The 17,202-nt window shown below is 47.6% G+C and overlaps 1 protein-coding gene across 1 annotated transcript in view; it reads right to left on the bottom strand.

Annotated features, from left to right (window-relative positions):
* Positions 1-4,882, bottom strand: part of CABCOCO1 (ciliary associated calcium binding coiled-coil 1) — a 41,292-nt gene extending 36,410 nt beyond the window's left edge. Inside the window, exons 1-3 of the mRNA XM_088130231.1 lie at positions 4,761-4,882; positions 1,735-1,838; positions 632-801 (exon numbers count right to left, since the gene is read on the bottom strand). Coding sequence (XP_087986357.1) covers positions 632-801; positions 1,735-1,838; positions 4,761-4,817 — 331 coding nt within the window. The 5' untranslated portion in view covers positions 4,818-4,882. The remainder of the gene's footprint in view (positions 1-631; positions 802-1,734; positions 1,839-4,760) is intronic.
* Between the last annotated feature and the right edge of the window lie 12,320 nt (positions 4,883-17,202).

Below are 17,202 nucleotides of genomic sequence, written 5' to 3'. Positions count from 1 at the left end.
AAATATCTCAGCAGCAATCTGGTTAGACCATCTATCTTCTTTTGGCCTTTTTGTGGCAAGCGAATTTAAGATTCAAGAGCAAATTAAGGTCAGCACAAACTGTGGTTTGCAAATCAGTATTAACTGGATTCATACCCTGGAATGCCAGCTCTAAACAAATCATAATTTGTGGCCAGGTTCAGATCTTAAAATAAGACATTGTTTAGCTTAGATGTAAGCAACTTCTGAGGAGTCAAAGTCCCCAAGTGAGGCAGGAAGCCATCTGGGGACAGGGTGGGGTCACCGCTGGAGGCATGCTTTGAGGACAGGGGCTGATGTTTATTTAATGTAGCTGTACACCACTTCCCATTATTACAAATTCAAAGAGGTTGGAATGTGAGCAAACTTCCACCGCTTCCACCCACTATGGGGAAAAGCCTCTTCTGGTAGCCTCCTCTTCACTCCAGGAGCCACAACAGAAAACAGTATACAAATACAAGAGGTAAATAAACATATTGTCCTTTCAATAACAGCAGCTTAAAGGTAAAACTACAATTTTCTGGGGCTGGGGACATCCCAGAACAACCTCAACCCTAATATACTTGTCTAATCAAATGGAAAATGTCAATTCCTGGAATACAACTGAACTTACTCTCCAGATTATCCAGCAGCAAATTTAAGAGAGCCAGGAACCCTCCAAGCTGCACAGACGAGAACTCTAATCCTCGGGCCCACCAAAATCCAGAGACGTAATAATCCAGTAATGCAGCTTCTTTCAAAGATGTCAACCGGTGCTTCAGATTCAGAAACTCTTCCATACTTCTGTAGTTGAAAAATGTGGTTCATGAAAATCAGGACACAAAACCACATTAGTCTATGTAATTGTGCCAATTTACTTTCAGAAGGACAGAACAATGAGACACATTTTGCAAAACCAGGAATGGGTGGCAAGTGGATGGCCCTCCGAACCATGGAGAAAAACCAGTGCCAGAAACTTAACCAGCACCTCCAATTCAGCTGCTTCTGGAGGACCAGATATTCCCCACATGGGTTCTCTGGCTGCATATGAAACAAGATCATGGAATTTCTGGAAATGTTTTAGTGTTACAGCTAGGCAGGGTCAATATCCATAACTAAACCCACACTGTATTTGTACCAAAAACTAAATAATATTTTCAAAGTTGATACTAATGACATTTACAGCTTATGGAGTAGAAAACCGGAAGATCTGATAATGGAACATGAATGGTTGCAGGTCTTAAAAATGTCAAATTTGCTTTATTGGATTTGAGATTAAAATTGATTCATCAAAATATTTTATTCTGAGCTGACTTGACAAAGAAAACATTTGAAAGGATGGAACATCAGATTTTCTTTGTGGGTGGTGCAGACAAAGGAGGCCTTCTTGCATTACTCCTCCCTGAGCATCACTTAGATGGTCTCATCTCGAGACCTAACCTGGGCCAAAGCCACCGAGGGCCTTTGAGACCGACTTGGAAACCAAGGGATAGGTCTACGGACTGTGGAGCGTAGGGCAATAGGGCTCTGTTCCTGGATCAGGGATGAAGAATGACACCGCAAACCAACCGAAGTCCCGTCTCCTTTTGAAAGGGAAGCCCCATGAAGAACACACACGTCACAAGAGCCCAAGCCACAGTATTCCACCCCACACACACCCCATACGCAAGCGGCCCCAGCTGCCGTCTCAACAGATGATAACAACAGCAAGATCTGTTGATGTTCCAGCAAACTTACTTCTGAACTCCTGCTACGTCTTGTTCCAACATAATGCTAACCTCAGCCAGGGAAAGAAAATTCCAAGCCATTGCGTCTTCGTCTTTATTATTTTTTTCTTCATCCTATAGCAAAACAATGAATTACAGTATAATAGCATTCACACACAAACAATGCATTCAATCTCAAGGATTTTTTTTTTAAATCAGTGCATAAAGAGAAACTATGGCAACTGTCAACACCAATTTAGCTGATTTGGAACAGGAGCAATAACAGGCAGATAAGAGAAGAATAATTTGCCTTGCATTTGCAAATGAATTATTATTTTTTAGATAATTCAATGCAGCAGAGCAGAAATTCTTATTTTTGCTAGATCACCGCTGGCCCTCGGCCAAATTTCAAACGCACCCTGCAGGCCCTCAGCCAGACCTCCAGCAACAGCTCTCAGTTCCTCCTCCTGCAGCCACCAGATGGGGACAGAAAGGGGGGTGGGTGCAAAATTTCAAAAGGCAAACATTATGTTCTTGTAGTTGCAGTATTGTTTCTGGTAGCTTTTAGGAAAATTCTATACACGCCTCTCAACATGCCAGAATCAGAATCAGGGATGTGGCTCTGCAGCACACCGCGCATTTGCTTGTTCTCTCTAACCCAAATCCAGCCTGCTCCCCGTTGCCTGCAGGGGCCGCTTCTGCAGAGCCGCTCTCGATGTGTTGGCAGCTCCACCGGCCAAGAACATCGTGCCGAGGGCCAGGGCAGCCCCGGGAAGATTAGGGATGGCTGTCCTCAAAGGTGCCCGGGGCCACACGATGCACAGAGCTGGGGGCACCCTGCCTTTCTTGGCCACTGCCACAATGCCAGCCTGTGCAGGGAGCGTGTGGCTGCAGGGCGGCCATCCTGCAGGTCTGCTGCAGTCCAGCCGGACCCAGATTCCTTGTGCAACTGCTGCTTCTTTGCTAGTTTTCTTACGGATGAAGCTACTGTCCTCTTCCGCAAGGGCATTTATTCCTCCCTCACCCCCAACTGGAAAATGTAGCCCTTCCTCCTCATCAGCATCGCAGCTCTTCCTCTGAAGCGGCCACCTGGAGACCACCTGTTTGCCTCTGTGGAGCCCCAACGGGACATCCCGCACCCACTGAAGAACAGCCCCAGAAGGGACAGTGCTAACCGCCACAACATTTTAAGCTAAGCGAGTCCTCTGCTGAAGCAACCGCTCCCCAAATCCACACTTTACCTTTCCTTGTGCTTGAGTGCCTCTACAGTGTTAGATCTGGCTAAGCATCTCTCTTTCATAACAATACATTTGTCACTGACTTAGATGGCAGGGAAAGCATGCCTGCTCCATTCATGCCCCGAGTGCTCCAGTCACACCAGATATCACTGAAATGCCGGGGGCCGCCTGGATTCAAAGGCAACAAGGGACCCCGAAGGGTGCAGGAGGCTCACCCAGCTCTGCTGGACACCTCTTAAGCACCTGGGATCACACGGCCTGTGTGACCTGGAACAGAAACCTTTATTTATCTATTCTATTCTATTCTATTCTATTCTATTCTATTCTATTCTATTCTATTCTATTCTATTCTATTCTATTCTATTCTATTCTATTTATTGTATCTATACAGCCGCCCATCTCACACAAAGTGACTCTGGGCGGCCTACAACAATTAAATTATTTAGTAGATTTATACGGCTGCCCATCTCAAATACATGACTCTGGGCAGCTAACAATATTAAAAATTATTTTTGAAAATTATTTTTAAAAACCCTTAAAATATATAGCGCATCCAGGAAAAATTACAGACGCAAGAATCAAACACTCAGCACAGCCAAGCAAGGGGCACCAGGCCATGTCGTCCAGACCTTGCGGAAAGCCGACAGCAGCGGGGCCAACCTGATCTTCAGAGGGGTGATACTCCAGGGGGTGGGGGCCACAACAGGAAAGGCCTTCTACCTGGCCCCACCAGCCCAGCCCAGCCCGCCTCCTCAGCCAATGGACCTGAAAGGCTGCCTCCCGCTGGATCGGATGGGACAGACAGAAACCGCCAGGGAGCGACAGGCCCGTAAATAACCCGGGCCCAGGCCATGAGCTGCTTTAGAGGGGACCACCAGCCTCTTGAAGTGCACCCAGAAGCAAGCTGGTAGCCGACGCAGCTTGCGGAGCGGTGGCGTCACATGCGCTGAGCAACAGACGGGCACCGCTAACTGCTGATGCGGCTGCAGCCTCTGAGCGCTCTTCAAGGGCAGTGGGCTGCAGTAGTCCAGTTGGGAGGTCACGTGGGCAAGAGGGACCTTGAGTAGGGGCTCCCAATCCAGAAACGAACGGGGGCAACTGACGCACAACCTGAAGCCGCGCAAAGGCCCTCCTAGCCGCGGCGCCACCTGCTTTGGTTTTGGAGCAGCAGCGAGGGGTCAGGCGAGCCCCCCAGCAGTCAGATGCCCGTTCTCCCTTCCTCTCTCGAGCGCTGCCCACCCCGTTCAATGCCTCGGTCTGCCCAACCATTTTGGCACAGATCAGGCAATGAGAAATCTTTTCCTGCCGGTTGCGCAGAGCGCGCACGAGAGAGGCAGGCAGGGAGGGACGGAGGGGCGGTTCTCACGGGGCGCCCCATCCTGTCCCTGCAAAGGCCCTGCCGGGCAACGCAGCTGCTCAAAAGCAGAAGGGGCTGGGGAGCAGCCGGCGCTCCTCCGGGGGTGGCCCTCATATTCCACTGCCGCGTTTCACATCGGAGGTGCTGCCGAACGCCGTGAGCCCGCAGCGCTCCCCTGCGCGCCTCCAGAGCGCGCGGGGTCCGGAGAAACGCCGCGCCCCGCGGCCGCGTCCCGCGAGGCGACCGGCGCTCAACTCGGGGGCCAAACGGCGACCCCGCCCGCCGCCCGCCCCGCCCCCCAGCCCGGCAGTTAAGAGGGCGGCGAGCCGCAGCCAGCCCCGCGCCAGCTCGGCCGGGAGGAGCTGGCGGGGCGCCGTGGCGCGCCCAGTCCCTCGGCTCGCGGTCCGCCGGCCAGCAGCGCGGTCCTCCTCCCCGGGGGCTGCCCAGGGAGCGGGCTCGTACCGCCGAGAGCGCCGGGCCGCTCCCCGTTTCGCGCTCCCCCGCCGCCTTGGCCGCCATGCCGCCTTGGCCGCCCGGTTGCCGGGCAGCCGGGCGCGCGGAGTCCTCGCGGGAGAGCCGCCCTCGCGCCGGCGCCGGGGCCGCCGCGCAGCCTCCGGCTCGCCGCCTCCCTGGACCCGGCCCCGCGCGGAGCCCTGCGGCGGCGGGACAGCGGCCCGGGGGCGTCGAGGGATGGCGCGCGCGGCTCTGGGGCCCCCGGCGGGGACCGGAGGGGCTCGGCGCCGGGAGGGGATGCCCCGCGGGCTCTCCAGCACCCCGGCGGCAGGGCCCCCGCTAAGTGGATTTTATTATGTTTAATCATGGTATTTTATACTCTATTATTTCTGTTTTTATTGATTTTAAATTGCTTTGTTGTGAACCGCCCAGAGTCCCTCCTTGTGGGGGAGCTGGGCGGTGATATCAATTTGATATATAAATAAGTAAGTAAGTGCCCCGAGGCGCGTCCTGCGGAGCCCGCGGCAGGGAGGGCAGAAGCCGGCCGGCTGTCGACTCTCGCTTTAGGGGTCCTGAGCCTCTTTTACAGCCCCCTCCCCTTTGTGTGCGTCTCAGGGTGATAGTATTCAGCGGCGGCACCCCCGCCCCCCAAATCTAGCAGCCTGGTTGAAAGGCTTTCTGGGCTCTGAAGAGGAGCCCAGGGCCACAAGGGTCCTCCTGCTTCACACAAAGAGAGCCCCAAAATTCCAGGGACGTGCCATCTTCGATTCTGAACAGGGTCGCACCCCCGCATTCAGTGCTGGTCCCACCAGCAGTGACAGCTGCAGCCTGAAGGGCTTTTATAAAATTACATCTGGGGCACCACTTGACGCTATTCCTGGATCAGGAGGCTCTGCTCACAATTGCTCAACCCTTGGACAGCTCCTGTTTGCACCGCTGCAAGGTTGTTACCTCTTGATGGAGTTATTCTCAGTTCTAAGGAGCCTGTCTTGTTCTCTAGGGGAGAAGGAACCTCCATGTGGGGCAGGTCATATTCCTTGTCCGATGGTTTGTTCATCTCTGGGTTGTCGTAGTTAATATATTGATATAAAGGACGCAAACGCTGGGACTTTTCTAGAAGTAATGACAGTGTGAATGTTGGAGATCAACTGGCCTCTGAAATGTGTGGGTCTGCCCCTGGAACACATTCAGAAGCTCAGCTGGTACAAAATGTGGCAGCCCATGTCCTGATACACTTGGGTGGCCCTGCAGCTTCTGGAGCTGGGCGGGCTGGCGGTTGGCTTCAAGGTGCTGTTGTCACCTTTCACATTCTCTGTGGATGCAGACCAGGTCACCTGAGGGCCCACCTTCTCCCGAATTCACGGTCTGATCTGACTGGGTGGAAGAGGGTCAGCTCCCTCCAGGTCCAGTCTATACAGGAGTGCATCTGGTGGGGCCTGGAAGCAGCCATTTTTGATCACTGCTCACACACTCAGAAGAGCAGGGGAAACACAGCTGTGCAGTCTTTGCCCAGGTTGTGATGGTAGATTTGGAATTTGGAAGACGCACGCTTTTGTGTATTTTCTTTTTTGTACAATTTTGATACTGCATTTGGTTTAATTTATGGGTGGGTTTCTTTATGACTTGGGGTAGTTTTTTGATGGGTGCTGTTTTTGATTGTTAGCCACCCAGAGGCTTTGGGAACATGAGGCATAGAAATCAAGTAAAAGTGAAATAAATAAACAAATAACGGCCTTGCTGAAAGGTGCAAACCCTCCCAGAAGAACAGACCGTGTTCAAGAGCTACCGAAGGAATGCTGAGCATGTTAGGAAATTCTCCAGCAATCCCATTTAATTCCCCCCATTTTTCTTCTGTCTCACAGCAGACTGTATCTGTAGCTTAAAATAGCATCTTTAATTGACAATAATAGATGTCTATTTAGCAGGGGAGGAAATAACGGCCGCAATGCCGCCATCCGCTGTTGCAGGAAAATTATGTAGACGTTCACAAGGCTTTAGCTACACCAGCTAAACAATTCAGAAAAACGCTGCAGCTGATTCTACAAGACACCAGAAGATTCCGTACCTCGCAGGCAGCGAAGGGATGTTGAGATCAGGCCCCAGAAGCTTCAGCCTTGCAAAGGAGGAGAAGACCCAGCCCTGGAGCCCCAACTCACCACTTTCACTAGTAAAGCGATTGGGCGCCTTTGCTCATTCGTGACCGCACAGCTTGAGAAGTGCTCCTGCCTGATCCTTTGCAGGTGCCCAGAAGTAGCTGGCATTTGTGTTCTTCCAGGACTGGGTGAGTGGGTGGGTGTTACTTGCCAGTCTAATTCCAGTCCTGGATTTCCTTAAGTACTAATGAGGGCCAACCCTGCTGAGCCTTTTTGAACTCAGCCAGGGCAGTTCAGATCCCCTTCATTCCCCCCAAACTTTCTTTCCGCACCCGATTCCCATGGCGGCCAATATCTCACAGTTCAGTCAGTGACAGGAAACCCTCACTGGGGACAGCCACTGTCCCTCCTCCTGGTCTGCAGCTCAAGGCCATCCTGAGGATTAAAGCGGTCCTCAACCTCAAGCAGGTGGGAAGTGAATCCAACAATTAAATGAATGGAAGGTCTGCATCCTCATTTGCACCCATTGGCTCTGCCTACTCATACCCAAAGAGATGCCCACGAGGTGCACTAGGTCCCAGCTCCAATCCCGTCTGCTGGGGATGATGGAAGCTATAGTGCAATGTGGGTGGAGAGTGTTGGGTTGGGGAAATCTGTTCTTCTAATTACAGCAGGTTGGGCAGATCAGGTCACATCCACAGAAGCAGAGCAAGCAGAAGCCTTGCTAGGATTATCCGCAGCAGCCTCCAAGTTTTGAATCAGGGAGCCCCTGAATGGCTCTTTGCAAGCCAGCAAAACTGGAGAGAGACGCCTAACTCCCCCTGCCCCCACCCTGCCTGGGAAATAGTAGGTAGAGCCGTGGTGCCCCAGAGACCTTCTTGCTCGCGTTCCCTGATGTAACTAACCCTGCAGCCATGCTTGGATCCGGCATTAAGGTGGTTCTGGTTTCTGACCTATTGCAGAAAGCCACGCCGTTTGGCCAAGCAGGGCTGAAAGGTGAGCTTTTGATTTAACACAAAGGACACTTAAAAGAGGTGGGAAATGAGGGCCGAAGGAAGTACACTAAGCAAGCTGATGCCTTTTAATAAAATTTCTTGGTTGGGAAAGGTCCTACCAGACTCCCCTGGATTTTTTGCCACCATAAACTAACAGGGCTCTCCTTTACAAAGGTCTTAAAAAGGAAGGTTTAAAAATAAAAGGTAAGATTTCTCTGTACTGTTTGGAAGAGAGCAAGCAATGTCCCCACATCTTCACCCTAAACTTCTCTTCAGGAAGCCAAGAGATTAGGTCTGAGTGAGTAAGTGAGGCAGCTTGGATTGGATTGGATTTGATATGGAGAACATAATTTCTGTGCCTTTGCAGCCTCCCAGGAGCTCCTCTGGCATTTGCAAGAGCCAGAAGGGTCCCGGGGAGGAGCTGTGCTTGCACAGTGGCCTCTTTTGAGGCTTCTGGAAGCATCCTGGGGCCCCAGCTGCTGGAGCGAGCAGGCCAAGGGATGAGACCATGTTGCTCTTAGGGCAGGATGACCCGCTGCTTTGCAAAGCGCGAAACCTTCCAAGGGCATTAAACACAGAGTTCCACAAAAACAAAACAAACAAACCCCCAAAACCCAAAGAATGAATTGAGTTCATTGGGAAGATCAGTTCTGGAATCAGTTCTCGGTTCAAGGAATCCACAAGCCTGAGTGAAATAAAATAAAATAAAATAAATGAAAAGCAAGCAAACAACTTGGTTGCAAAAATGCAATTACTGGGAAAAACAGCCCCATTTGTCTGATCGAAAGCGCTGTCATGCTGTTATTAAAATATCTTTTGATGGATTATAAATGGTGGAGATAGTTCATAAAGGAGCACAATGGATTGTTTCAGGAAAAAAATTGGCTTTAATGTGAAGCTGGAAGCAATCATTTTGATCGGGTGTTGAGTGAAATCGCTCATACTGAGCACGCGTTCTTCCTCTTGAAACAGTCACCTGTCTGGGGTGAGATCTGATTTAGCGTGTTCTTGCCATGAGATCAAATTCATCTCCAGGCTAAGAAGGCAGGCTAATTGAGATATTCCATAGATATTTTTGAATGCATTATTTTGCTGCCAAATAAGCTTGTATGTGACAAAAATACCAAAGCTTTGTCAGGAAGGGTTGCATGGAAAGATTAGTAGCTATTATAAATACTGTCAGCATAATGTTTGCACAGAAGGAATTGGATCAGGGATGGCAATATAGGTAGATGGGTCAACAAAGTCTTGTAAGTGAGCTGTCCACCACGGGATGGAGAACACCATTTTTCTTGCTGTTCAGCGTCTATTAGAGCAGATGTCTGTTTTCACTGCACACCAGTTCCACCTTTCTGGAGCTTTATAGGAGCCTCATTCACAGGAATTTTCTTGAAAGGAAAGCTGACATTAAGCACATTCTTTAAAAAACATTCTTAATCTGATGGCTGACGTGGCCCCAAAACTGCTGACAAAACTGAGAAAGAGACATTTCCTGGAATGTCCTTTGCCCTCCCTGCCTTGATGGCAGCCATGGTAGGATCCCACCTCTTTCGGGTTCAGGCTCCAAAACGCACCGTCTTCAGTTTTTAAGGGAGCTCTTTGAAGCTGTCAAGTGAAAACACAGTTGAGACAATGCTGAGCTGACTGGTGGATACGGTTCTAGTAAAGCTAATGCCACACCAACAGTAACACCATATGATACATCCAGAGGTACGATGTCTCTGCTGTTGTAATCTTTCCAGGCCATTAGACAGCATAATGCAAACCTACCCATTTCTTGGTAGGGTTAGCAATTTAAAAAAAAAAGGTGGTTCTGCCATGTAGGTTGAGAATGAGAAATTCCTTGGTTTTCACATGTAGCTTTCTCCATAAGACCCGTGCGGAATGATTGATCTAAAATGTAAACAGGAAACTGCTCAGTCATGACGAGTTATTTCCTAGAGGGATATTTTTCTAACTCATTTTCTATTTGTGAGTGTAATTCAATACCAGCATTTTGTAGCCTATCTTCTATAATGGAATATATCATTAGTTTTACGGCGAGATGTGTTGATTCTCACTGGATCTATGTGGCGTCATTCTAATGGGTTTTTAATAGCAACCTTGAAAAAGATGCAACTTTCTCAGATCAATAATATGATTCAGGCTTCACGCTGTAAATGATTCAAATATTAGTAGGAGCTTCTCTGCTTAGCAGGTTGAGGTCTCCTCCCCGCTCTCCCCCCACCTTGCACGTACATCCAGCCCTTTTGCATTTTAGCCACGGGATTGGGGGTTGCGGGTTCACCCCTTTTCTCTTGCTATGTTGACTTGTGTTACCGAGCAAGCATACAATAGGTCTTTATGTACCTCCTTGGGGAGGGCAGAATTGCAGAGACAACAGAGCGGGCAGGCAGGCAGGATTTCTCAGAAGGTTTCTGTTTTTCTCCTTCATCTGTTTTTGTATCAGTTTCTCAGAGTGCTTGAGAACTTCCTTGGTGGCATTTTTGCACTTGCAGCCATTGCTGAGGTGGTTGTCTTCGGCTCCCCCTCCTTCTACCCCTTTGCAATCAAAAATGGCCCAGTGGAAGGGTTTCCTCCCAGGGCAGAGCCAAGGAAATTGTGAACCACTGGATGGTAGAGGGAGAAATAGGGTGTTCTCATGCCCCACTTCGTGCCACCCAGGAGAATTTCATGGAAGCTCTCTTTCCTCAAGCCGAAGGAGAACTGGTGGGGAAGATGGCTGAGGGAGAATCTTTTGGCCCCCCATGAGTTCTGACCAGCTGTAACCAGCTGTACCAGTTGACCAGTGACCACCAACTGTAGAAACCTGGCTCTCCAGCTCAGATCTGGAGCAGAAGCTGAATGTGGGAAGTGGGAAAAATAACAGAGAGTTCATCACTGTTGCAAGTCAAGGACATTCCTGGAAAACCACTTAACTCTCATTACACCATTGCTAAAAGTGTTTAGAGTGGCCTGAACCATGTGTCCTTCCACAAGCAGTTTCGTTCTTTTCTGCTTCATTTTGTGGGGTTTAGTGGGCTTCTGCTCTCTTGGGCATGATTTTTTAACCTGAGGAGGTCTTTTAAAAATCATTACAGTGAACTTTGGGATTTGTTAAGATTATTTTTGGAAAAATGGGATAGGCACGCTTAAAATTAAGAAATAATGAGTTAGATATAACTCCACCATCTAAATTCAATCCTGGGGATTATCCTGCTGCCTCTGCCTCGACTCCCGTTTCCCTGGTTACGTGGATTTCTTGGCTGCAGCCAGAAGCAGAACCGTCTGTCTCAAAACAGCGGATTCTGGTATTTGCTCAGGGAAAGCGGTGGGGCGTTCTCCTCGTCAAGGTCCTCGATCTCATTCCACAGTCACCAGGATTCCTAAAGTCTTCGGGGCGCTTCACATTCAGGATTCCTGACGAAGTTATGCCAAGGGTCCAAAAACAGGGCAGTCTGTTTTGGCCAGGACCTTGGGAGGGCAGTCCAAGAACCAGGTGGCTGGACTGGTGCCCTGTTCTAGAGCGGTGCCTCATGGATCTCATGCTCCCCAGATAAGGCTGAAGGTTCTCAGTTCTGGAGGAAGCAGGAAACTGACCCATTTCTTGTCTGCTGATCTGGCGTACTCAAACATCCCTGGAAGCCAGGCAGCATTCTCGGTCACCTCTTTAATTGAGTGGCTGTGTTCATACATCACATTATTTAACCATGGTGGGCTTGTTTGTTTATAATTCAAGTTTCCAAGGCTGGACACTTACTGATGACTGTGAGAGGCTTATGAGGATTAAACCAAAAACAATACATTAAAGCCATTAGTAAAAGACAGCCATACCAGCAGAGGAAACAGTTATTAACCATGAACACAGCCTACACCTCTTCCATAGCAGATACCCATTCTATCCTAGTCTATCATTGATTGAATAAATCACAGTGGTTGTGTGCACACAACACACTAAGCCAAAGAAGCCATAATGGTAGTACAGGAGTCCTGCCTGTGCCTTTGTGAGGCAAAGACCTGCCATCCTTGAGTTGGGTTGGGTTGGGTTGGAGATGTTGGGAATGGGGAAAGATGTGGTACATCGAGAACGCCAGGAAAAACGACTGTATTATGATTTTCAGCTAATTACTTTTTAACATCCTCTGTGAAGGTTACTATGTAAAAGTTGTAAAACCTGTATCTGATGTAGTGAGCGCAAAGTGAAAATATATCATTGACTGGACATGAATAAAGGCTATTTCTAAGACAGCTGTGACATCCATCCATCCGTCCATCCATCCGTCCATCCTCATTCTTAGTGCAAAGCTATTATCCATTGGCCCATCAAAAAGAAAAGAGAATGGGATAAAATCTGATGAGCCTTTACTGCAAACAAGGCTGTCTATGAAGAAAGAATTCTGGAGATCTGTAAAGATCTGTAAATGTCTCCTTCAGAGCATATTAGGCTGTGGTAATTCTGTTCCCGAAGCAATCTTAGAAACTTCAAAGCAAGAGCAAAACTTGCCAGTACCTCAGGACTGTTTCTTGCCAGAACAGGATACAAAAACGTTCAGCAGTTTCCTTTTTTCTGGTTAAATGCGGTCCACTGGTTCCTTTTTCCCTTTGGATCCAATTTAACAAAATGTCATCTTCCAGGAAAGCAAGCTGAGCTGCTGGTTACCTTTCTTGATGCATTGCCAAGCGGAAGGCAGGCAGGCAGGCCTCAGCTTCATTTTCCAGGGTATAAAAAAGGCATAATAATGGTTGGCAACCTTCATATGTTGAAAAGTGGTTTGCAAATACTAATCTTCATGTGTTTTTTTGAATCAGCAGAATCCAAGTCATTACAGAATAAATTCAACCCACCCGTCACAATTATGTGAGTGAATCCAAAACAATTCATGAGAAGATGCTTAAAACTCATGCTTGCTGCAATTACAGGGTACTTAAAACAAGGAAACGGGAGACTGTGCAAAAGCAGAAAAAAGAGGATTTAATTACAAAGAGTGGTTCCTACAAATGAGGCAAGATATTAAAACTATTATTTAAAGACCTCTGTCCTGAAATAACGCGTTACATTTGCGGCTGATCTGAATGGACTCGTTATGCCTGACCACATGCAGGATTGCAGCCGGCGTGATTAAAAACAATCCTGCTCCAGCTATATCCATCATCGTGAATCATAAATTCAGCAATTCAGAAGTCAGTGAATTCTGAAAAACTAAAGTGAAATATTTATGTCCATATAAGCTTCCGAAGGAGAACGATGCGCTTGCTTTTTGAAGAGCAACCAAAGGCTGAGGATTCATTTTTCTTGCCAATTACCTGCTTCTTGTCGGGTTTTTTTAATGGATTCTGGATCAGACACCAGGTTCAATGCAATATAATTTTCAGCTGAATATATAACGTGCCCTGATTTTTCTACCAGCACTTTATCATCCCGTTTAACAGCAACACGGGAAAATATAGCAACATTCAGCACTTGGATCAGCTGTGGTGCTGTAAATCTGTTTTAAAACCTTATACAGAACCTGTAAAAAATAAATATTATGTACTTTAAAAAGTATTGCTCCAATCTATCAGTAAGATTTCCATTAAATAAAGTATTCAAAGAAATGCACAGTCAAATCAAAATTTGCTTTTAGCACAATGACTCTGAACCTAAAGCCTAGCAGCATAAAACGCCACGGGAGAAAACTCTCCTTGGGCCAGAGAGACTCCGAGTCTCGCCAGGCGGGGAGAGAGAATCTGGTTCCCGGGAAGGCTTTGCAGACAGCGGGGGCTGCCGCAGAGAAGGCTCTGGGTCTCCGTCAGGGCCAGAGGAGCAGAAGGCAGGACGTACCTCTTGAATTTGCCCCAATGGGAGAAGAGCGAGACGGGGAAGGGGAGTGCTCTGAGGATCCAAGCCAGCCCTTGGCGGGGGGCCTGGAGGGGAGGACCCCCAAGGGCACCCTCGGCGAACTTCAGGACAGTCTGGAAATGTATTTTGTCTTTCAGCGTGGAAAGGTCCTTCTATGAAGTGGAAATACAGCTGGGTTCTCCAGATCTTGCAGAGGCTTCGTCAGGTCCCTTGTCTGGGTTCAGGTGAGAAATCTTGCGCCCACAATGAAGGCCTTGGAAACAGCTGTTTTTCTTTGTGGCTCACCCACACCTTGTATTAGCACGTGAAATATGGCCACCTTGACCAGACATTGGCGAGAAGCGACCGACTGTTTCTTTTCACTGTCTAGGTTCTGATTTTTTATAAAGGAGCAAGGTCCTCTTTTTTCAACTAACACTGACATTTTCCACAACATAATATCTTTGCAGTTGAAGAAAATTGGCAGACATAAGTACATTCAAATCATCCAGTTCATTTGGATTGTGGATTCAGTCCAGTCAGAATAATTACTTTAATTCAGAAGATCAATCCAGTTTGATCATGTGCCCAAAGTGATTCAATTTGAAGGAGCCAAATCAGTCCAATTTGATTTGATCCAGTTTGGATTAAAAAATGTATATTTGTCCATAGTAGGGGTATCAGAATTAATCTGAATCAAATTGATTTGGGGGCATCTGGCTTGGTTTGATAAACTGAGCTGAATCATCGCTTCAGTTCAAAAACTCTGGTTGATTTGGAGTTGATCAAACTGCCCTCATGCTGATTCCCCGAAACAAATATTCGCATTGGTCTTCCCTGTCACCAGGCGCTGTTCCCTGGTTTTTGGCTGCTTCCTTGCGGGTTTCCTGTGCCTGCCGAGAACCCCTTTTGGTCCACAGACTGGGAAGCCTGCAAATGGCTCCATTACTCTCTGTCTACGCCCTGCTGACTCCTGCAAATGCAGCCCCAGCTGGATTCAGGAGGGAGAGCACATCCCTCATCCCCGTTGCAGGGCCCAGGAATGCTATCAATAAAGGATGCCAATAAAGCAGGCTTTCTGAGTGTAAGGCAAGGTGATCTTTGCATTCAGATTTATTGTGTGGCTAAACTTGGAAGCAGCAAAGTAGCTTTTTAATTATTTCGGATACAGCTTCCAAGGCATGATTAACATTATTGTTGTGTAATATTTTATCTCCTGCCAAAATTGCATTCAGACATCCTTGGTAAAATGATAATTATGCTTCTGGATATTGCTGAAACTGATAAAGTTGTAAGATAAAGTATGTTGAAGGAATCGCTTAGGAGAGGCGATGGGGAGATGCTCCATTTATTATGTACTGGAATATTCAATATAATCATATAACTCCAGAAGGGTATTTTTCTGTAAATGTATTATGATAATAAAAATCTTTTTCTCATTAAAAGAAGTGGTTGTCTTAAGTGCAAATCACAACTGTGAAGTTGAGCAAACAGCTCCCCTCAGGTGAAAAAGAGCTCGAATAGCAATCGCAGGGAATTTAAAAGATGCCAACTCTAATAGTTACTTTACATTCCACGGCTTCTTTGCTGTGGGTTTGTATCCTGAAGTGAAGAATAAAACAAGTAGCTCGGACTGTTGTAATTAAGAACTAGATCTATCAACGCTGCTTCTCCTACTGACAAATAAATGTTGTTTTTGAAAAAGGAGTGTCTGAGCGGGGGAAAGGCGCTCTGCAGAACACAGAGGGGGCCTTTAGAAGTACTCCAAACAAGCGCTTACGCCGTTGGGCCAGCCCGCAGATCGCACTGACAGATTTAATAAATGCTTCCATGATGGACACACAGCGGAGCATACAAGCCAATCTGGATAGCTTTCAGCAAATAATTCAGGGCAGGAAAAACTGAGATGTTAAAAATATTAGCTTTTTTACCACTCAACTTCTACTAGAAAGTACCCTGATGACATCCTTTTGTTTCCATGTCTACGCCTTCACCCACAGAACTAATAAGAGCACCAAAAATATGTCATCCTATTGCAACAGTTGGCTTTTTCATTGTCTAGGTTGACTGGAAACCTGAGTTCAAAGAACGATGTGTTGGAGTTTGATTTCTGGTCCCGCTTCTAGAGCAAGCCTAAGTGTTAGCTCACTGAAATGGCCACCTCCGGTAGCAGATGCAAGGGAGTGAAGATGGCAGCCCCTTGTTCATCAAGTGCCATGTGGCCTGACCCTCTTCTCCCTCCTGCGCATTAGACAGGTGCTCCAAAGGCAGGGGGTGGAGGCCAAGCCAAAAGCCATTCCCAAGCCAAAGTCAGAGGTGCCCGCAGAAAGTACCTGAAGGAGCCAGCTCTCCCCACCCGCACCAGCCTCCCTGCAAATCCCTTCACGCATGGAGAAAACATATAGGTGGGTACAAGGGCCACTGTTGGCTCATGCGGTCCACCACCTCCATAGGCTCCTCAACATACTGGGCTATCACTTGATTCCCCTTGTTCTTAATCCCTGTGATTTACTCTCTGGAAACGAGAGGAATTCAATACAAAGGCCAGGACTCAAGATTTTTCTTCTTGGACCTGATGGATACCGGTACACCTCAACTAAGCCTGTTCCTCTCATCCACTCGTGCCACCTAACAGAATAATTTTATCCCTGGATCACATTCATCCATAAGGATGTTACACAGTTTCCCCTCCACTCTCTAGTTCTTCCACTGTCACTCTTGGATGGAGGTAGCATGCAGCTGTGGTCAACCTATGGATTCCGATGTACATGTGCACCCACAGCCAAGATGACACCAGTTCACACTTTGTTACATACATTTTAGCCCTTTCATTCATAATTAAACCCACGCCTTCATTTTCCTGCATCCATTTATTTACTCTACTCCATAAAACCAGACTTTCATTCAGATTCACAGCATCATCCCTTTCCTCTTCTTCAAACAGACATAATGTATCTGTTTATGTTTCATTTATTTCATGTCGTGACACGATTTTGGAAGTTTGTAACACTTTTAAGGGTACGCATGGCAGCATTTTGCTTCGTGGATGTGTTGTGTTCTCATTAGCCGTAAAGCACCTCCCCCCACTCCTCCCCTTGTTGTAGGGTTTTTTAAAAATAAAAATTACACTTATTGTATATACCAATCGTGTTTATATAATTAAAACAAATGTACAATTAATATTCAGATGTGTTTCTGCATCTGAGTTCAGACGTGGCTCTAAGTCCAAGGCCTCCTGGAGGCTCACAAGCCCAACATCTTCACTCATCCCCTCCCCACTGAAATGAAAAGGACCTTCCTTGTCCTTTGACCCAGAAAAGCAGAGTTTCCATGGCTGCATTCGCACTAGATAAGGCAAGACAGCAGGGAAACAGAGGGTTGGGAGGCTGGAGGCTCAGCATGACGTGGGAATCCAGCCCCTGTTCTAGCATTTGGTGTGAACAGGACCTTCACGTTAAACCATCAGACGACGTTTGTTTGTCCGTTTGTCCGTTTAGGGCACAGCATTTTATGGGAATATAGCTATGGGGAGGAGGGGTTGACCAGGTTTGAGGTTAGGGTATTGT

This window comes from Python bivittatus, unplaced genomic scaffold (genome assembly GCF_059951505.1).
Source record: "Python bivittatus isolate LINGU-HERP-01145 unplaced genomic scaffold, Pbiv_v1 ctg000050_np1212, whole genome shotgun sequence".
Classification (NCBI taxonomy): Eukaryota; Metazoa; Chordata; class Lepidosauria; order Squamata; family Pythonidae; genus Python; species Python bivittatus.
The sequence above is the reverse complement of the archived record's forward strand: the minus strand, read 5'-3'. Positions and strand labels throughout refer to the sequence as shown.